The following is a 22,965-nucleotide window of genomic DNA, read 5'->3' on the forward strand; positions in this document are numbered from 1 at the left end:
ATTGTCTTTCAACAAAGAGACATGCTACCATTGCCAGTACAAAACTTAAAAGAATATAATTCATCTTCGCATTTGTTTGTATGCTTCTGAAAGGAATAAATCTTGATATTTAAAAAAACACACAGTAAGCTACAATTTTAAAATACACTTTGTTCCACATACCTTATAACTTTGTATAAAAAGAATTGTGCTTAAAGGTGTGTTAATTATTGCAGAGATATCAAGAACTTTATTCTGGTACAGGATTATGGCAACAGTAAGTTTTCTACATTTTCTTGGATAGAGTTTGTGTGTACTTTTTTTGTTCTACAGTGGGAGACAGAATTACCAACTATTTCGAATACTTAAGAGTACTCAACTCTTAAATCAATGGTTCCACATTCATACTATGCCTTAGTAACAGATGATTTCTACGTCTACTCCAAATCACAGATTTGGAGGAGTACTCAGAGAAGCTATAGTTGAGAATGAGAAATAGGGGAATCTTCGGTGAGAAAAGTCTTTCTGAGCAACTGAAATAACATATCAACTGTAGCTCAAGTATCCTGAGCAGTTATATTATAGCGGTAACCACCCTAGCAAACAGCTTGGATAAGAAACTGGAAAGTCCTTTCAGCTTTGATTACCTAAAAGTACTACATACAGATTCAGGAAGAGAAGTAAAAAGTTTTTCTCATACAAGCTCTTAATGAACCCATTCTTTGTCAGCTACTTCTCCCCTCCAAACACTATTCAGAGCCTGGAACATATCCTTATGCCAGAAAGTAAGGGGATGCTCCAAGGATGGGATCGTGTCAAAAGGACATAGGAGTGAGCCATGACAAAGAGGCTTCCTCTGACCAAACCTGGAAGAATTTAAGCACCAAAATAAATGATGGTAAAAATCAACTATAATCCATTGAATAAAATAACAATTCATGGGTTCCAATTTACATAGCAAGATAAATAAACAGGGAAATAAAATGGAAGAAAATGAAAAAGTTCTTCCTTACAACAGGACGCTGACTAATAAAAGTAGAAAGAGTGGTGGCATCTGAAAATTAACATTACAACCATAATGGCAATAAATGATTTAAGCAAGGACTACCAATACAGGCTAAAACAAATAAATGAAAATTTGATGAGAAATAGAATAATTACACAATCTCATTGTATCTGGCCACAAATTACCTATTAATTACAAATAACAAAATTGACAAAAATAATAGTTAACAAAATACTAGTTTATAGCGGAGAAACTTGACAGAACATTACCTCAGTCAAGTGACAGAACATGTTAACATCACTAATAATGGGACACTGATGATATGGGCCTACTGAAAATACAACATCACTTCTATGGTATTCCTACTACTAATAAAAAGCATAACCTGAATTTAAGCATGGGAAAACTATCTACAACTGAAAATCAACATAAGGTTTGAACTCATCAAAAATATCGATATCAAGAAAGAAAAAAAAGGCTAAGGAACTGTTCTGGATTTAAAGAGACATGAAAACTAAATATAATGTATGATCAAGGATTGAATCTTAGGGGGTTAAGCTATAATGGATGTACCTGGGACAACTGATGACATCTGAACTGAACTAGGGGTTAGATAATGGCATTTTATCAATGTTAAATGTCCTAATTTTTATTATTATACTGTGCTAACATATCTTTGTCCTTAGGAAATATACACCAAATACTTAAGGGTAAAAAAGAACATCAAGCTTGAGTTTACAAATACACAAATGGTTTAGGGAATACATTTTAAAAATAAAAAGTACCGTTAAAGGGCAGGGAATATGGGAGTTCTTTGTACCATTCCCAAAACTTCTCTAAATTTCAAATTATATCAATAGAAAGAGAAACTAAAGATTTATATAATTTTCATACTAGCAATAAATCACTGCAAGTGAAAAGTTTTTGAAAATTACAGGAAACTCTCAGTATCTAGCAATATACTTGGTTGTCTGCAAACTACTGTCTGCTGTTCCTTCTCTTACCTTTCTAACAGATTGTGGATCGCTTTGAAGAGCAGCGTCCTACATTCATAGGAAAGGCCATTTTCCCAGAGTCCTTCTTCCACAACTGAAAAAAAAAAAGAAAAAAGAAAAAAACAAAACAGTAAAAAGGACATCCAAATAAAAAGAAACTTTTGAAACATTTTTCTAAAGCGAAGTTCATGAGTTAATTTAAATGACTTAAATAATCTCACACTGAAACAGAGAGTGGAATTTAAGTATTTGCCCAAAGTTATAAAATACTTATGTACAAAAAAGAGTAATGTGTCTTGGTTTTAAAGTCTGAAATATGAGGCATGGTGCAACACTCCTCCCATAAATGTCTTTACAATCTGCTTCTTGAAAGTTTAAAATCATTTAAAATTCTCAAATTAATCTACTTAAAAGTATCACAAAGACTAATTTTGTTAAAGTTCTATTTAAAGGTAAAAAAGAATGTTACAAATTAATAGTAAAGTTATAAAATGTTTTATAGAGGGAAAATCAAAAGGAAAAAAATTCCAGAAGTGTCAGATTTACACAAATGTCTTTACATGTTTTGAAGGTCTAAAGGACATGATTTTAGAGACTGTCAGGAAATTACATCTTCCCAGAATATCAAATTTATTTCCTAAATTTATAATTTTGTTATTGTTTGACATTTTGTGAAGTATCTTGTTTGCCTTTGAAATATAACACTGAGCAACAAGCAACTCCAACACCAGAAGAATCCAATGTTTTAACAATGCCCCATGCATTCCTAAAATTCCTTTTATTTTCATAAATATATAAACAGATACAAAATGTCCTAGAAGACAACTAATTTCCTTTTAAAATACACCAGTTCAATGCAAGATATCAAAAAATTGGAAGGATGAAAACATTTACAGAAGAAAAATTTCCTCTCTTTACTTGTTATCTTGACAAAAGCACTCAGGAGAAAATTCTGACAGAATTAAAACACACATTATATCCACAACGCATATTTAATGCTTTTACCACACCAGCAGACATACCAAAATGCATCTCCATATTCTCAAATCAGACAGCATTTGAAAAACTACATTCGGCCTTTTATCTATTAGACTTTCTGAAAATTACAAAGCTGAATTTTTTTTTCTTGGTTATGTCAAATAACTTTTTGTCTTCCTGCCTATGTGGCTAATCCTGATTTACCAAATTTTCCCAAAGCAATCTCTGTCTAAAACAGTTATGTTATTTATAGCAAGAGAAATAAAGTACAGCAAAGAGAAAAACATTCCTGCTAACAACTGGTAGTCTTTGCTCAAGACAAAACATTCCGAAATTTCCAACAATGCTCTGCAGGTATCATGAATCTATGTTCCCTCTGACACATTTATCCTTTGGGTAAAACTTTTCTGGGTTTGAAAGAGAGTTACTATCTCAATAAAAAGAACACCCCACATTAATTTGCTTTTCTTTCCGAATGTATTTCACTGACCCTGAGGCACCATCAAGTTTAAGATACACTATTATTTTGCAAACCACCAGGAGAAGAGGGGAAGGTGACAAACTATAACATCATTCCTAACACAATTTTCACTTTCCAATTATTCAAAGAGCTCCTTTAAACTTATTGAGTCCTATTCATCATATTCCACTATTATGCATACATAAAACAGATAATATAAGCAAAATAAATTAGTTAAAAATTCCTAAAACTATATCAATATTCCAAGTCTACCTCTTCTGAATCACTCTTCAACCCAGTCACTGGTGCAGTATTTTCCTACATAATCATTCTCTGTGCCATAAAGAGTGCTGATGATGCAGCATTTGTGAAGAGTGTGCCACTTTTATTTCCAGAGTTTTCTTCCACTGGTGACACCTATTCAGCCCACTGTTTTAAACTTCTGATATTAAAATCTTCAAATATACTTTAAAATGGGGGGCTGGATGTGGTGGCTCACAACTGTAATCCCAACATTTTGCGAGGCCAAGGCAGAAAGATTGCTTGAGCTCAGGATATCAAGACCAGCCTGGGCAATACAGCCAATTCCTGCCTCTCCAAAAAAAAAAAAAAAAAAAAAAATTAGCCAAGTGTACTGGTGCACACCTGTTGTCCCAAGTACTCTGCAGGCTGAGGTGGGAGGACTGCTTGAGCCCAGCAGGGTCAAGGCTGCGATGAGCCATGATCATGCCACCACTGCACTCCAGCCTGCGTGACAGAGTGAAAGCCTGTCTCAAAAAAAATAAATAAAAAGGAAGGAGGGAGGGAGAAAGAGAGTGGGGGAGGAAGGGGGGAAGAGGGAGAGGGGAGTGGGGGGGAAGAGGGAGAGGAGAGGGGAAGAGAGAGAGGGGAGGGGAAGAGGGAGAGAGAAGGGGGGAGAGAGAGAAAGAAGGGAGATGAAAATAGAACAAGTCCCAATAAATCCCTAAGCCAAATTATCAACATTATGTCTCCTGCTACAACCACCCTTTTTGTTTATTTTGATATACTTTATGGCAAATCCCACTCTTAAATACTTCAGTGTGCATCAAATCATATTCTAAGCAAGGTCTGCCAATTATCTCTTAAGTCTTCTTTGATCAAGTACTGCCCATTTCCTTTTTTTTTAAACATGCAGTTGACTTGGTGAAGAAACCAGATTACTTGTCTTAATATCTCATATTCACATCTAATTCCTTCCTCATGATATCATCATTTTGCAAGTTTTAATGTTGGTGTTACCTTGACCTTGTCAGAGGATGTCAAAGGAAAGTTTACAAACAGCAAACTCTCTCAAATCATTCTCAAATACTTTGTCAACTGAAATACTGAGGTGTTATAGCTCTCCAGGCATGCACTGTGGAACACTGAACAATTAATGAGCATGCACAGGCAATGCCAACTTTATCACAATTGCTGTATAGCTGACACGATTTTAATATATCATTAAAATTTAATCCTGATTTCTACAATTTTAAAATAGAACCTAGAATAGACTTATTTCTTCAAAAAAAGAACAACCACCACCACCAAAAAAACACTTAAGAGAGTAATTAACCAAAACCTACAATTAACATCATACTTAGTGGCAAAAGACTGAATGAACGGTAAGGATATCTGCTCTCATTATTCCTATTCCACATTATACTTGAATTTCATCCAATACAATAGGGCAAGAAAAAGAAACAACAGGCATACAGATTGGAACGGAAGAAATAATTGTCTCTATTTACATATGACATGACTGTCTATTAGAAAATCCTAAAGAATCAACAGAAAAAATCTACTAGAACTAAAACAGAGTTTAGCCAAATCACTGAATACAAGGTCAATAGATAAAAAACAATCACATTTCTATATTTAGGAATAAGTAATTAGAAACTGAAATTTTTTAAAGTACCATTTACAGTAGCACCAAAACCCATAAAATCTTTGGGTATAAATCTTACAAAATATGCTGAAACTACAACACTAACAAAAGAAATAAAAAAGATAAATTGACCACAAACTAGAAAAATTCTTGATGCCAATTCTTCTCAAACCAATCTATAGAATCAACTCAATTCCAATAAAAAATCCCTGCAGAATGTTTTATAGAAATAGACTAGCTAAGTCTATATATTTATATGAAAAGACAAAGGAACTAGAACCACCAGAACAATGTGGTAAAAGAAAAATACAGAAGTACTTACATCAATCCAGTTCTAGGTTTATTATGAATTAGGATGGAGTAAGCAAGCCAGCACAGTACTGTAGAAAGGATATACATCAATAGAACTGAGTTCAGGAATTGAGTCACAAATTCATTTTTTTAATTCAACAAAGGTGCCAAGGCAATTCAGTCAATTCAGTAAAGGAAGAAATGAAAAAGAACCTCAAATTACACAGAAAAAGTAACTCAAAATGAGATCACAGACCTGAACGCAAAACCTAAATCTGATATTTCTAAAATACATAGGAGATAAATTTTGGGAGCTTAGGGTAGACAAAAATTTATTAGATATGACACCAAAAGCATGATCCATAAAAGAAAAACTGATAAACAGAGTTTCATCAAAATGAAGAACTTCGGCTCTTCAAAAAATATGGGAAAGTTATGTTAAGCTATGGAAAAGACATGCCACAGATGGGGAATAAACAGTTACAAATCACGTATCTGACAAGGACTTGTATTCAGAATACGTTACTTTTTTTTTTTAATCTCAAAACTTAACTACCAAAAAAACCCACAATTTTTAAATGGGCAAAAGATTTGAACAGACGGTTCACCAAATAAGACACTAGATGAATGGCAAATAAGTATATGAAAAAGTGCTCAACACCTCATTAGTCATTAAGGAAATGTAAATTAAAATCACAATGTGATATCACTATCCATTAAAATGGCTTAAAAGAAAAACTGACAATTCTACGTGCTGATTAACATATAGAATACAGTAGCCAGAACTGTCATATTCTGCTGGTTGGAATGCAAAAACAGCACAGCCACTTTGGAAAAGGTGCCTTTGGCAATATTTTGTAAAGTTAAACATACACTTACCATACAACCCAGCAATATCCCTTTGTAATATTGTGAAATATATATTTGGTCCTGTTTCCTGACATATAGCTCCTAAAATCCTTGAAACCTCTAGAGTGCTAAGAGTGCTAAGAATGTTTTTTGTACACTAGTGGCTAAAGAAATGACAGGGGGCCTAGCTAGCCTCAGGATGAGGGCTGATTATCAGGGAAATAATCATGTGACCAGAGGGTTAGAACTTTCTATCTCAGCTCCCTATTCCCCAACCCCCACCCTGACCTCTAGGGAAAAGGCTGAAAGTTGAGTTGATCACTAATGGACAATTAACAATGATTTAATGAATCAAGCCTACATGATTATATAATGAAGCCTTCATAAAAACCCAAAAAGGCTGAGTTCTGACAGCTTCAAAATAACTGGTCACATGGAGGTTCTTGGAGGGTGGCGCACTCAGAGAAGGCATGGAAGCTCCTGCCCCTCCCTACATACCCTGCCCTATGTGTCTCTTCCATTTGGCTGTTCTCTGTACCCTGTGTAATAAACCAGTAAACTTAAGTAAAAGTTTCCCCTGAGTTCTGTGAGCCATTCTAGCAAATTAACAGAACCCAAGGAGGGGGTTGTAAGAACCCCAGATTTACAGTCAATTGGTCAGAATCTTTGGAAGTCCAGACTTACTCCTGGCATCTGAAGTCCCACAGTCCTGTGGGACTAAGCCCTCACCTCAACCCGTAAGATGGGATGCTATCTCCAGGTAGACAGTGTCAGAATTGAATTGAATTAGAGGACACCCAGGTAGTGTCCCCTGCAGAACTGATTGATTACCTGATGTAGGGAAAACACCTGCTCTCCACCTCTGCAACATTTGGTCACAGAAGTGTTTTGTGTTGTGCGAGTACAGTAGGAGAAAAAGAGGTTGTTTTTCCCTAGAACCTTACATCCTTCTAGGTATATACTCAAGTTTGGAGGATGTAAGGTTATAGGAAAAAACAAACTCTTTCTCCTACTGTACTCTCACAACACAAAACACTTAAACTACAGCAAATGTTTATAGTAGTTGTATTTGTAAATGCCAAAACCTGGAAACCATCCAAATGTCTCTCAACAGGGGGAAAAACAATGAAATATCTATACAATGGGCTACTACCCAGAAATAAAAAGGAACTTCCAATAAAAGAAAAAATATGGATGAATCTCATTATTCGAAGTAAAAAGAAGCCATACTCAAAAGACTATATGTTGTATGATTCATTCATACAACATTCTCGCAAAAGGCAAATTTAAGGTACTGTAAACTTTTCAATAGTTTCCAGGGATGGAGGTGGTGAGACAGGTTGATACCAAAGGGACACTGGAAATTTCAGGGGTGAGAACAGCACAGCATGTAATCAAAAGGACTCCTACTCTAAATTTATATATAAAAAGCATTTTTTTTTAAATCCAAAACACTTGGTATTTCTGTGATTAACCTGCATTCATAAAGTATTAAAAGCAAAAATAAAAAAAAGTTGAGCAATTAACAAGGAAATTCAGACTGAAGTAACTGTTCCTAGAGCCCAACGTACCACAGTTATATTCTTTACTTCATATCAAATACTGTATATGATGCAAATGTAACAAAATATAAACACCTTAAGGCAATTTTTTAAATTTTTGAGACAGGGTCTCGCTCTTTCACCCAGGCTAGAGTGCAGTTATATGATAACAGCTCAATGAAGCCTCGACCTCCCAGTCTCAAGCAATCCTCCTACCTCAGTCTCCCAACTTGCTGGGAGTTACAGGCATAGGCCACCATGTCCAGTTACTTTTTTATTTTTTTGTAGAGATGGGGTCTTACCATGTTGCCCAGGCTGCTCTTGAACCCCTGAGCTCAAGTGATACTTCTACCTCAGACTCCCAAAGTGCTGGGATTACAGGTGTGAGCCACTGCACCCAGTCAAAATTTTTATTTTTTAAATGCTAAAAATTATTTTGAAAAATAATTTTACGGTCATTCTCATCTGTTCCTTTATATTCTATAAATATATAACATATAAATTAACACAAAGTTTGGCCACTAAGTTAATATAAAATAGGAAAGTAGTAACACAAAATAAAACAAATCATACTACATTAAGCCCTTTCTAGGGAAAGTATACTAAAGCTTAGAAAACAATAGAAAATTATAAATTATAAGTTAACAAAATTTAAATATAAATCAGTAGAGATAATTTTAAAAGTATACAGTGTTTGGATTTAAATTTCCTATGTCTTAGATATGGTACTAAAAATTACATACTGAAGATTCAAGAGTAATCAATTGATTATAAAAAAAAATTATCATAAGCCAATAACCACTCTAATAAATACTATCAATGTAGGCTATGAAATTAAGGATAATGCATTAATTTGCTGACTCTTTCAATTTACTATCACTAACAAATACATTTGTCAAACAGAATGTAAATCAGACCATCCCTTTTTTTTTCATGATCCGAGTTTCCAAAAATATAGGAGCAGCATTATATGTTTCAATAAATCTCTAAAATTTCAAAATAAGTTAAATCTGCAAAGACATGCTTGGAATCTAATAACAGATAATTTGATCAACATTAACTAGACAACAGTTCTTGACCGTGTTATGTGTCAAGCACCAGGCTAGGAACCAGGAATGCTCTCAAAAAGCTAATACATGTACGTGCAAACCACTGGGAGGCAAAAACTATTCTGAATACTTTGCAGAAAAGTTACTAAGCATAAAATGTCTTATATTTTAAATTAACAATTAAATAACATATAATCAAGGTTGGTTTTCTATCCAGAAAACAATCGTTCTTATTTTATGTGCCAAGCTTTGAATTAGGCACTACATATAAATGGGGAGGAGGGGGAGACTACTCACCACAACACTATGAGACAAAGTAAGAGACATCCGGCACACTTTTGTCACTCAGTGTTGGGCTTCTTCCTTATCACTATCATTAAGAGTCCTGGTTGGGATCAAATATAATCACCCCTAACGGAAACTAAAAATACTGATTCTCTCTATTCCATCATCTCCTACAGTGTAGACAAGGACATATTATTCTAACCCCTACAAGATGCTCCTGGTCCACACCTTTGACTCTGAATCCAGGGACAAAAAGGAAGTCGATGGAGATATCTTTCTGACAGCTCTAGAAACAGGCTTCCAGATCAAGTTTCTGGTACTGAAGTGCTTGGTGGTAGCTAACAGTAGCTTTTTCATTGAACCAGGTCTGTAGCGCTGATCGTAAAAGGGCCAAATAGTTGGATAACCAACATTCTTTTAATCAATTCCTTTTCTTAGTTTGAAGCTAAGAACTCTGATAAATACAGTTGATTCTAATCTCCATTTTATAAATGAGAAAACTAACAATCTTAAGAAGGCACAGTGCCTTACACCTGTAATCCTGCCACTTTGGAAGATCAAGTGGTAAGATTGCAAGACTCCAGCTCTAAAAAAAACTTTAAAAACTTAGCTGGATGTGGTGGCACAGGCCTGTAGTCTTAGCTTCCTGGGAGGCTGAGGCAGAAGGCTCACTTGAGTCAAAGAGTTTGAGGCTGCAGTAAGCTATGATAGCAAGCCACTGTACTCCAGCCTAGGCAAGAGAAAGACCCTGTATCTTTAAAAAAAAAAAAAAATTTATATATATATATATATAAAATGAAACTTGTCCAAAGTCACATAACTAATAAGTCTTAAGAATCTGTAGTCAAACTGAGCTACAGTCATCAGCATAAAGGGATCAAATGCTTTATATCTACTACTACAAATAATAAATATATTAATTATTCCATTAACTGAAGTCCTCAAGGGGAAGCAATTTATTTTCATAGCTGCTGTGGCTAGAACTTCTCGGATATTCATTCATAAACATGCATAGAGTTGACTTGATTATGTATATTTCAAAATGTCATTGAAATTAGCACCAATCTAAAATTTCCTCACATCTACTTAAAGAGGATTAGTGGTACAGATGGGATTCAAATCCAAATGATCTGACTCTGACACCCATGCTCTTTCCACTATACAACACTTAGTGTTAAGCAAATCCACTCACTCAACCCTTCTTTAACCATTCTTTTATTCTTAGCACTGGATAGAAAGGCAATGTTAACACTGAAGTTAAATTTTCCTTTGGTTCCAAAATTTCAACCTAAAATTAATGTGTTCTAGTTACAAGTAACTTTTTCAAAGGCTAAGTCAGATAAAACCACATTTTGGCTTTTTAAAATAATTTATCTCTCTCTCACACACACACACACACACACACAGAGAGAGAGAGAGAGAGAGAATGTTCTTCAGGGGAAAATACATAAAGAGGGACAAAGTAGTTAGCCTACGTTTCTACAAATGAAATGCATTCTCCCTTTCAAGGCAGCCTGAGAGAAAGACGACGACCAAAAAGTCTATAAGAAGGTCCTATCTTTATGAAACCTACAATCTTTCCACAGCATGCTGTCTCCATTCCAAAAGAAAAAATAAATAAATAAAAAACAGGAAAAAAAGCCTTTCTAATTCCTTTCATCTTTCCAGTTTCAAGTTAAATGCTTATAATACTTTAAGAATATAAAGTAGCAATAAGACTATCTCTATAGACTATGTTTATAAGTCTAATTATGTATAATGGGAGAATTTTCCTAAAATTTTGTTGGTCTCAAAAGATAAAGAACCAAGAGATCTAAAATGCATGTAAAATAAATGTGTGACAACAGTCAATCAAAACGAGCAATTTCTAAATTAAAACATTCTCCTGCTGTTATTTTGTCTATTACGGTCAGATTAAAAACTAAAACTAAGTACTACTACAGCTGCCTATTTACGAAGAAAAACCATTTTGGCACTAAAGTTATCTCACTTAAATTTAAAAAGCTATAATAAGAATGTGTTTACATTGCTGTTACTCAACCTCTTTTACTATAGTTATCCTCATAATCAAATATTTAAACTGTAAAAGTAGTATATAAATTTTTTTAACAGAAAAGACAGTGTTTATAAAGGACAAATTTTAAATGGTAGTAATTTAATGCTTAGTGCCCAAATAATTTTTCAAAATCCTCGTCAATTGTCATATAACTTCTTTTGGTATGTCTCCTTACAGAATTAATAAGCTTATTTGAAAGAAAAATACACATAAAAGGTTCAGGGGGAAAAAAGTCAATATGGCAAAATATCAAAGCAGCATATACTTCAATGATTTTGTGTTTCCCAGCAGAGATCTTGGAAAGATATCCCTTCCAATTCCATAAATGAAACTGACATACTTTACTTGAAGTGGAAAAAAACGAGAGGAGGGAGAATGGAATAGGGTAGGGAGGAGCATAAAGATTGTGAAACCTTGAAGAAAATCAAGCTCATGCTTTTAGAATTCAGGTCACCCAGCCTTACACAGTTTAAAAGTAGAATTACTTTCAAAGAATACATATTTCCTCTGAGCTATGATACATATTTCCTTTTAATGTATCATATTGCAGCAACAGCTGAAATGAACGTCTAGACATCAAAAACACTTCTTACTCCCACCTACTGCTTTTTTACCTCAGGCATCAAAACTAATGAAACCTATTATCCAGAACATTGAGTTCAGCAACCGCATTGGCCACTGCAAATATTGGAGGTGGGGGAGGGGCACTTTCAGGGATGGCACTCCTTATTCAGCCATTAAAATTATTGAAAATCAAATTTCATTCAAAACTCCAGAAATACAAGTAAAGGAAGGCACACGAAACAAGGACATTGTTTCCTAGTTAGATTTCAGTAACTAACAGCTAAAGACAGCATAGCTCTGAATCCAAGGTTTATCATTTGCCCACTGCCTTTGTTTTCAATTTCTACCTTAAACATATAAAACGCACTGTAGCGTTAAAAAAAAAAAATCTTCTGAATTATTAAATCTACTTCCAAAAACTACACTAACCAGATATTACAACAAGAAAACATGTATCCACTTAATCTAACTGCAGCAAATGAAGGATACCAAGATAATAAACGATTTTGAAGTATCTGCTTTCTTAAAAACTGACTTACCAAAGAAATTGAGTAAAAGGAGCACAGTGCTACATTAATTGTGAAATATAGCACTTCACACACAAAAAAATCCAATGACTTACAACACTACACCACCATGACTGATCAATTTATGCTGCCATCAGTGGCGTGGTAGAATCTATATTTGAGGTCATTAATAACTAAATGGATGTATTACTTATATCAACTTCAATCAATTTAGAGCTCTGATTTCTTGAATTGCTCATGAGTGTAAAATATTCAGTATCACTTAACAAATCTATGTTGGAAACGGATTGTAACCTTCCCGATGTCAATTCATCAAACAAATAAGAATCATGGATAGAAAATACATACTAAAATGCTCCATTTATTTCAACCTATTTGCAACCTTAAATGATTACAAATATTGATACTATTTGGCAGACAGAAGCACAACTCCAATTCAAAATTATATCAGTATAATATATTCCTAAGGAATCAGCATGGGTTCTCTGCCAGTTGCAGGATAACCAGAATTTTAATGACAGTTTCTACACAGCATTGTAGCAGTTGAGACACCACCCAAGTTAGCATTTCAATGGATCACAAGACTCCCTGTAAAGCCAGCAAACTTTAAATTGAAGGAAACCATAAAACTAAATTTCAAGATAAACTGTACAAGGCCTTCAAAAGACAACTGCTACAGAAAACAGGCTGCAATGTTACTTCAATAGCTGCACATTGAAAAAGAAATCCTGCACAATGGCTGTTACTGACTTCTCAAAACCAAATTTGTCCCCATTTGCTACTTCTTTCAAATATTTTAAAAAATGATTACCATTTTTAATCTTTAAAACTATTAACATGCTCTTAATATGCTCTAGAATGTATAAACAAGTGTCTAGAAGGATTAAAATTAACAGTTATCTCTGCTAGAATAATGATTGTTTTCTCCTTTACCTCTCTGAGTATTTTCCAGATTTCATGACAGGCATTACTTTTATAAGCCTACATCATATTTGAAATAAATTTTTAAAATAAGGCTACTATATTAAACAAGGCTGTATGTTCAGAAATTACAAGGAAGACCAGTATTTTTAAAACAGGAATCATCACAAGATAAATTTTGAGACGGAAAAGCAGACATGTGATTCAGTTAGACCATATACATTTAAATTCATCAATGCTACAAATAAACATTTTATAAGCTTCCTCTAGGACAATGATTTTAACAAAGATGACTCAACTATTGATTTCAACACTGGCACAATTGAGCAGTAAAAATTTAAAATATCTCCTTCCACTCTTCAGACACAAACTAATTTGAATAAAAAACACACGCACATGCACACACACGTGCACACAGAAGCTTGCTACTAAAATTCTGACAGGGCAAGTCCCCAAATTGCCTTTTACACTAAAGCTCAAACAGTTGTCTGTCAATGCTATTACTATGAGTAATCCTTGCAGCTGTAACTGTTTGAAATGCAGCTGTCTCGCTGGCATTCTCTCCCCACCCCCAGTCATCCAGCATTTCTGTTCTTGCTACAATAATCTTAAAGAGCATTTTACAGGAGGCTTAGCCCTCGCTGAGGGCACTCTACGGCGTGACCGAGAGAACATGGAAACACGATTCATTAGACACGCCTGGAGTGATAACAATGGTGCTGCTTCTTACTGCCTTTCATTTCGTACATCAGGCTGAGACTAATGCATTCTCGTTACACAACAAGCACATTTATAGACAGGGGAAAACTGTAATCACCTTTGATTAAGAGACAGCATATTTTTCCTATATAAGCCGCCAGCCATACTGACATAGTAATTATTTTTTAACTGACAGGTTAAAATAGCAAATGTAGCAAAAATAACATCTGCAGAGAGAGAGAGAGAAAAGCTGACTACTGTGAAGACTTGGTGCACAAAGGTTTCTTTAGACTAAACTCAGTGCCATCTCCTTGAGACCTGATAGGCACTTTGACTTTTATTTCAGTTTGACGGTCTACGGCAAATATTACAGAAGAGACTCACGGAAATTCATTCTATAAATCCAATTCTTTGGAGGCAGAAATTACAAAGTTATTTTTGTCACTGAAACTGTAATGACTATTGATCTATCTTCTTTCCACTTCTTTCACCATAGGACTTGAAAATTCAACAGTAGCATCCTTTTTTTCTATTATCTTACAACAAAATAATTTTTTCTCTTCACTTTGTTATCTACTTTTACTAGATAATGTTTTTCTTTATATAAAATGCTACTCCAAGTGAGAAAAAAACCTGCTTTCTACTATACCACAGTTTTTAAAATGTAACTGATTAAAAACAAGAATGTAGAATCAGTACATCAGTCTATGATTTCACTTAACGCCCATCAATCACTGTACCTGGTGAAGGTTTTAACTGTAAATATAAAGGGCCTAATTTAAATTAGAAAAAAGTCATAAGCCACATTACACTGACAACATATAAAGATAATTTTCTTAAGGAATTTCAAAACGTGAACCACCTTTCCACACACACAAAGGCAATCTTTCGTTGGTTTACACATGTGTGTTGCTGGGTTGTAGTTTATACAGTTTGCTAGTTGACAGGAAAAAAATATTTATCATGAATTGAAAGATCATAGTCAAACCAAAATATTGGAAAATAATTTTTCATAGTTACCAGAGTCTGTATAATTAAGTAATTAAAAATAGTCTCTTTTTTAAGCTTTCTATAACACTATTAATTTTTACACTAAGAATGTGCTACAAAAAACAATTTGCACATGTGAAAATCTGTTAAGACAGTAAAGAAACAAAAATAAGCAAATAACAGAAAAAGTTAAGTCTGGTTCACAAAACTCTGACATCTGAAATAGCTTTTCAAAAAATAATTACGTAGCCAGACAATGTGGCAGGAGTCCATATTCCCAGCTATTCAGGCTGCTGAGGCAGGAAGACACACGAGCCCGGAAATTCAAGGCCAGCCGGGGCACTATAGTGTGATCCCATTTCCATTAATCAATCAATCAATCAATCAATCAATCAATGCAAACGGTCAAGTACATACAACAAACAAATTTTTGTAAAACAGCAAAATGCTTGAACAAATTTAAACAGTAGGATTTTAGTTTTCTGACCTGTGCTACCACAGCAGGTTAGAAACTAGAAAATCTGTAGCCTAACTCTAATATATCTATAAATGGATCACTGAACTCTAATGTGCACTTAAACACAGTGTATTTTGAAGAGAAGTTTTTATATGTCCCGCACAATTTTAGAATTACACAAGCTTAAAATTTTCATCATCTGAAATCAAACAATGAGCCTTATTACAGAAGATAGCATCTATACAATTTCTACTGTCGGTGCCCAATCCGTGTCTTTCTCTCTTACTTTGGTTTTCTGTACTGTGTAAAGTCATGACTCCCCCAAAATTAATCAACTTACTTCTGCATACTTTCCCTGCTTGTTTTCTTTTTGGAAAAGACAAAGTTAATCATCAATATAAAACATGTCACCACACATTAAAATTTTTTATTTTAAAAATATTTCAGTTTAAATATATTCTTAGTAATCAGAACATTTTACTTTCATAAACAGCTATGGTTTACATATGAATTTCCATTACAATTATCTGGCTCTTAATAGAATCATAAATTATTATTCTCAACTTTTAAAAGACAGAATGTACAATTCTCACTTCATGGCTTCAAAATTAATTTGTTTATGAATGCAAAAACAACCTATTGGAAAGCAATAAAAGTTTCTCAAAACTTTAAGTTAAAATATATTCAGGAAAAAGTTGTCATTATCCAAAACTTCAGCCAAGAAATTTCCAACTCATAAGCAAAAAAATTTATAAATGACCTAAATACACCAACACTGCCAATATTTTTACTTCATGTTTGTGTTTCAACACTACAAGATTCCTTTGCATTAATTAACGAGTCGATATGAAAACTGCAAGTCCTTTAGGAAATAAAGGTCAGTTATTTACACAGTCACAGTGGTGTGAATGAGTTCAATCCTATGTTCTTTCCAACATTGGCTAGAATGGCATTATTGATTAGAAAGTTAAGTGACACCGTTGTTTTGGATAGGGCACAGTCTGGAGCGGGGCAGGCCTGGGCGGCTCCCGTAACACGAGGTGCAGTGGTTTCTTCCTGTGGTCCTTGGTGCACTAGAGTCCTGTGGAAGGGCCCCAGTTGAGTCCCTCTGGCCCTTTCCATCTCCATTCTCAAGGACAGCTGCGGTTTTATCCAATTGTAGTTTTAGCCATTATAACTTAGGAAGTTCTATAGAGAGTTCACTTGAAAAGCTATTATAAATAAATACAAAGAGTTTGTCAAGAGGATAGTATTTGTAAATTACCAGAAAAGTTGAAAGAATCAAACTAAAAACCCAAAAAGCCTGAGCCACTGGGCAGTGGCTTCACTGGCTCTGTTGCTTCTTTTGCAGTTATCTTTACTTTCTTTGAGATTCTTTCCCGCTCAAATTGCGTAATTCTGACCAACTGCACTAGAATGTGGGAAAGCCTTCCAAGATAGATTCTGAGGATTTTAAATGTTTATAAAGTGAAGTCCTAACCAATCTACCCCTTCTAGTTACAAAACCCAGGACCCAAACCAACACTGGTTAAGCATTACAGACTAAATCAGTTTTGATAGGCCTTACAATCTATCCACCATTCAGAATATATTTTTCATAGGTTAAAAAAATGTATTTTCCAAATAATTAACTTATAAATTATCCTTTGAAACACAGGCTAGCAATACTTTGTCAACTAATGCTTGATGATATTCATTCTTCTTTCCATAGTTTAAATACCAGTTATTAAAAAGTATAACAATAAAAGTTAATTTATCACTTAAAAAGACAGAGTTTTGATAGTGATAGAGTTCTCAAAGATTTTTGGTTGCCTGTAATATTTCTTGGAAGCTATATTAGATCTGCTATATAATAATTCGTTTCTTTTGTATGAAATTTTGTTTGTTATAACTCATTATTTAAAAACTTTTTTCAACTCCAGTTCAAAAACAAAAAATACATATGGGATAATAGTTTGAAAGTTCAACGGTATATATACCATGATCTCAACCTTTAAGATGCATGCTTAAATATCTGTAATGGAATAAAAAAAAATTATAATTACTATAAATCTTTACCCAAACTTTTTATACTAAATTTTAAATATAAGTACCCCTATATAATCCGTTAAACAGTTACTACTCTAAAAAACACATATATTCAAAGGCAGTATCATCCACTAAGAATGACTCAGCAGTTCAAATGATAAAGAAAATAGCCTAAAGAAACGCAGTAAACATAAACAGATGTTGTTTGGACAGAAGATATACTAACACTTTGTAAAGTACAGAAATTGTCATCCCATTTCTTTTATAATCCAGCTTTATCAAGAAGCAAAGCTTTTTAGTCTCCCTGCTTTCACTCAAAGCACCTGAAGTCTATTCTTCATGAGAGCCAAAGTAATCTTTTTCAAACCTTTAGTTTACTATACTAAAGCTAACTTTAGTTAGCTTCACATAGTAGCATCCTGCCTCTTAAAGCTTTATTTTAATGGCTTCTCATGGAATTAATAATCTAGTTAATAAGCTCCTTACCATGGCCTACAAGGCTCCACCTGATCTCACCTCTGTCTACCTGTTCCATCTCCCTCTGTGTACCCATTTCAACAGCACTGGCCTTCTTCTTTCCGACAAAGTGAACTCAAGACATCTGACTTCCTTTTCCTGTACCTGGCTGTGTCCTCCAAGAGGCATTCCCTACCTGACCCTCTAATGTAAAGTAGTCCTGTCCCAGTCAGTCACTTTCTCATTTATTGCTTTGTAGCAGACAACTGTAAGAAATTACTCATTTACTACTTGTCTTCTTACCCACAAAGAAGAATGTCAGCACGGTATGTACAAGGGCAATGTCAATCTTTGTGTGCTTACTATACTGCAAAGAACCTTCCACTGAGAAAAACATTGTGACCCTGAGAAAAACATTCAAAGTGGAGCAAAATGCAACCTAATATGATTCTAAGGATTTTTATACTATGCAAAATAGCCAAACAGACACGTTTATAAAAGACTTAGCTTTTCTTCCTACTGACAATTGAAGGCTCTTACTTGAACCCTTGATAATCAACAAGATTAGAATGACTAATGAAGGGTATTCTTGAGGGAAAAAACAATTTTAAAAAAATAAAAATACCACAATAAACTCACAATTTAAAGTAGTTGCTGTCATGAAGTGGGTCTCCTAAGAGGTTAATGTTTTAAAATCAGGCAACTTTAAATTATAAAACTTCTATCCCAATAAGAAACATTTAGAAATGGAATTAACTCTTTATTCTCTTTCCTATGTATAATTCATTCTACTTATCAACGCTATAGGCTATTATTACAGATGACGGCTCTTAATCACTATAAATTTACAATTTCCTATCAGTCGTGTTCATTATATCTGAAATAACAAAATAAAGTTACATAATTATGGGGTGATATTAAATTAAATTCGTATTACATATTGATGTAAGTGCATGTAAACAAGAATAAGGCATATGTGTTCCATGTTCCATTCTATTAGGTACAATGAGCTACGGTCCCTATAGTATTTATCATAAGCCACATCTACAAAGGTTGAGGAATCTTTTATTTTCCCTTGGAGAATGAGGGGGAACATAATGCAAAAAAAGTGGGAAAATGCTGTAGAAGCATTTTTGTGGACGTTTTAGTAATTTTATATTTTATATTACTTTCTTCCTGGAAAATCAGCTTCCATATAATAATTCTCAAGTATCTCTGGCTTATTCATACACCACATTTTTGTGATTCTTTCTCACTAATTTTTAAAACAGAATTGTTTTTAATAAAGTATAACTCAAAGCTGGGCATGGTGGCTCGCGCCTATAATCCCAGCACTATGGGACGCCGAGGCAGGTGGATCACGAGATCAGGAATTCAACACCAGCCTGGCCAACACGGTGAAACCCCGTCTCTACTAAAAGTACAAAAATTAGTTGGGTATGGTGGCACCTGCCTGTAGTCCCAGCTACTTGGGAAGCTGAGACAGGAGAATTGCTGGAACCTAGGAGGCGGAGGTTGCAGTGAGCCAAAGCCTGCACCATTGCACTACAGCCTGGGCAACAGAGACTCCGTCTCAGTCAATCAACCAACCAATAAAGTATAACTTAGACATACGTACATCCATTGTACATTCTCAATTTAAAAGAAAACAATGAAAATATTTATTTCATCTATTTGAGGATAACCCAAATATTATACTCTGAGATAGATTACTAAAAATCCCATTTTCAGGAGAGTTATTAAAATGAGGGTGAAGAGAGAAGAAACTGAAATACAATGGCTCTTTTAAATCAGCTAGACAACTATTCACTATTCATATTCATTTTGTATCCTTCAGCCTGGAAAAAGCAAGGCCCTTTTTAACTTTCAATTAGTCATACACTGTCCTGTTTATTTTTTTCTCTAACCACTTTGCCCCTTTGGAGGTGAACGTAAATTAAATCAAAGACATATAATAGACAGACAGCAATTTGGGAGTGGATTTTTGCCTACCCAAACCAGACATTATGCCTTGCCAAGGGAGCAACTCTGTATAAATAAGACTATTCACAAGATAGAAATGATCAGCATAGGCCGGGCACGGTGGCTCACGCCTGTAATCCCAACACTTTGGGAGGCCAAGGTGGGCGGATCACCTGAGGTTAGGAGTTCGAGACCAGCCTGGCCAACATAGTAAAACCCCATCTCTGCTAAAAATACAGAAAATAGCTGGACATGGTGCTCTGGAGGCTGAGGCAGGAGAATCACTTGAAACCGGGAGGCAGAGGTTGTAGTGAGCTGAGATTTGTGCCACAGCGCTCCAGGCTGGGCAACAGAGCGAAGCTCTTTCTCAAAAAAAAAAAAAGGAAAGAAAGAAATGATCAGCACATACCCATTTACCTCAAGGGTAGTCACCAAAACTTCAAAGTGCCATTAAGAACAGAATCAATGCTTTTGTCTAAAAGATCTCAGAGGCTCTATAACAGACCCTTGAGATCATAAACATTCATGACTTTCCAGGAAACCAATAGGTTTCTTAAACTCACAAAAAACTGCCTAAACATTTTTGATTAACTATGAAAATCACACTCTCCTTCTTTGAAAGTGATCATACTTGTATAAATTTAAGAAAAAAAATCTTGGCCACATTGGAATGACATAAAAATGTTTTATACTTGCTTTACTTTAGTTAAGGTTAAGAACAACTATTTTAAAAATAAAACTCTCCAGATTGTGCAGTTTCAATTTTCCACTGCTCATTTTCTATGACAATCTGACCAAGAATTCCCCACAGCCACCCACCAGGAGGTGGAAAGAAAAGCTGATACCCTAAAACCTCATTCTCAGAAAAATAAGTATCTCTGATAACGCGTCTAGTTTTTCCAAAAATATTAATGAAAAGGTAATGGTATCATAAACTGAAAGGCTGTTTTAGAAATGAGCAAGTCAAGCTTGTCAAAAGGCCAGAAAGGACTTTCTGGAAAGAATGATAAGCATCTTGGAATCTCACTTCTCTCACACACTGAGCTCCAATCTGCAGCCTTTTCCCTCCGAGCCAATGCACTTGATGGGTGTGATAACAGATGGATCATTGTATCTGCCAACTTCCTGTGATGTACTGTATGGGGACTGATAATTTAGTGACTACAGAAGTTCTACAACAGACAATGCAAGCAATACTGGCATTCGGTAAGTAGCTGCATGCAGTCCTGTAACAGCCTGTAGGTGTTGAATATACGTGGATTATTGCACAATATAAGCTCTGAACAAGTATCTAAGGCATTAAAAAAAAAAAAAAAACCTTAAAACTGGGCAAGCTAAGAACTAATTAGAAAAATAAACAGGAAGGAACAAGTATATCTTATATCCAAAGTGACATTTTCACTTAAACATACATGAAAAACCTTTGAATAAAAAATGCTTTATTAAAGTTTTATAAGCAGGTTAACATAGAAAAATGCATGTATATTTTAAAAATATACATTGTGAGCTTGGTTTTCAGGCTTCACAATCTGAAGTTATAACAACCAAAAAATGTCTCCAACCATTGCCAAATGTCCTCTGGGGGGGGAAAAGTCTCTCCTGTTGAGAACCACTGAAGAAGACAGACTAAAGTTCCACTAGTTCAATTCTAATGCTTATTTTAGAGGGAAGGGAGGGATTATAAGGAAAGGAGATTGTTTATTTATGGAAATTATACACAAAATAATCAAACATAATCCATATTGTATGTGCCAGCTAAGCACATATTATAATACTAAACAGAAGAAAGACTATATAAAGATTCAGCATGCAAACTGTTCACCAGGTTGCACAGCAAATTGGAAAGGCAACTTCCATTAACCAGCATAAGAAGTATGCTTACTTCTCTTTGCAAAACAGGAAAAAATTCACAGCTCTGCCACAACACTGTGTACAAATTATACTAAAGGTACTTTCTTCACAAATGCTCATCAAATAAACTCTGCATTATGCCGGGCACAATGTACAGAACTGTCATCTTTAACAGATGCTACGATGAAACTCTCTAGGTTTTAGGTTCTGGTTAAAAAAGAACCTTCACATTTATGTATACACATATGTGTTTGTGTGCATATATCATTCAAAACCCCACTGCAATCACATTTTAGAAATAGCAGTACCAAGGTTGGGCACGGTGGCTCACACCTGTAATCCCAGCATTTTGGGAGGTTGAGCTAAGGAGCTAAGGAGCTCAAGACCAGCCTGGGCAACATGGCAAAACCTCGTCTCTACCAGAAATACAAAAAAATAAGGCGGGAGTGGTGGTACACCCCTGTAGTCTCAGCTACTCAGGAGGCTGAGGTGGAAGAATCACTTGAGTCTGGGTGGCCGAAGGTTGCAGTGAGCTGAGATCGCATCACTGCACTCCAACCTGAGGTGGAAGAATCACTTGAGTCTGGGTGGCCGAAGGTTGCAGTGAGCTGAGATCGCATCACTGCACTCCAACCTGGGTGGCAGAGCGCAACCCCCTCTCAAAAAAAAAAAAAAAAGAAGAAAAGGAAAGAAAAGAAAAATGCCAGGCGCAGTGGCTCATGCCTGTAATCCCAGCACTGTGGGAGGCCAAGGCAGGCGGATCACCTGAGGTCAGGAGTTTGAGATCAGCCTGGCCAACATAGTGAAACTCTGTCTCTACTAAAGGACAAAAAAACTTAGCCGGGCATGATGGCGGGTACCTGTAATCCCAGCTACTTGGGAGGCTGAGGCAGAAGAATTACTTGAACCTGAGAGGCAGAGATTGCAGTGAGCCGAGATTGTGGCATTATACTCCAGTCTGGGCAAGACAGCAAGACTCAGTCTCCAAAAAAAAAAAAAATCAGTATCAAATTAAATACTACCGGCCAGACACAGTGGCTCAAGCCTGTAATCCCAGCACTTTGGGAGGCCGAGACGGGCGGATCACGAGGTCAGGAGATTGAGACCATCCTGGCTAACACGGTGAAACCCCG

At 35.2% G+C, this 22,965-nt stretch overlaps 1 protein-coding gene across 3 annotated transcripts in view; it reads right to left on the bottom strand.

The window, feature by feature from the left end:
• Positions 1–22,965, bottom strand: part of MED13L (mediator complex subunit 13L) — a 317,548-nt gene that overhangs the window by 150,128 nt on the left and 144,455 nt on the right. For 2 of the 3 annotated variants that reach the window (XM_008004842.3, XM_008004841.3), the window contains exon 3: positions 1,990–2,074. The exons of the other annotated variant lie outside the window; for it this stretch is intronic. In XM_008004842.3, the coding sequence (XP_008003033.1) occupies positions 1,990–2,074 (85 nt within the window). The remainder of the gene's footprint in view (positions 1–1,989; positions 2,075–22,965) is intronic. 3 annotated transcript variants of the gene reach the window in all.

This window comes from Chlorocebus sabaeus, chromosome 11 (genome assembly GCF_047675955.1).
Source record: "Chlorocebus sabaeus isolate Y175 chromosome 11, mChlSab1.0.hap1, whole genome shotgun sequence".
NCBI lineage: Eukaryota > Metazoa > Chordata > Mammalia > Primates > Cercopithecidae > Chlorocebus > Chlorocebus sabaeus.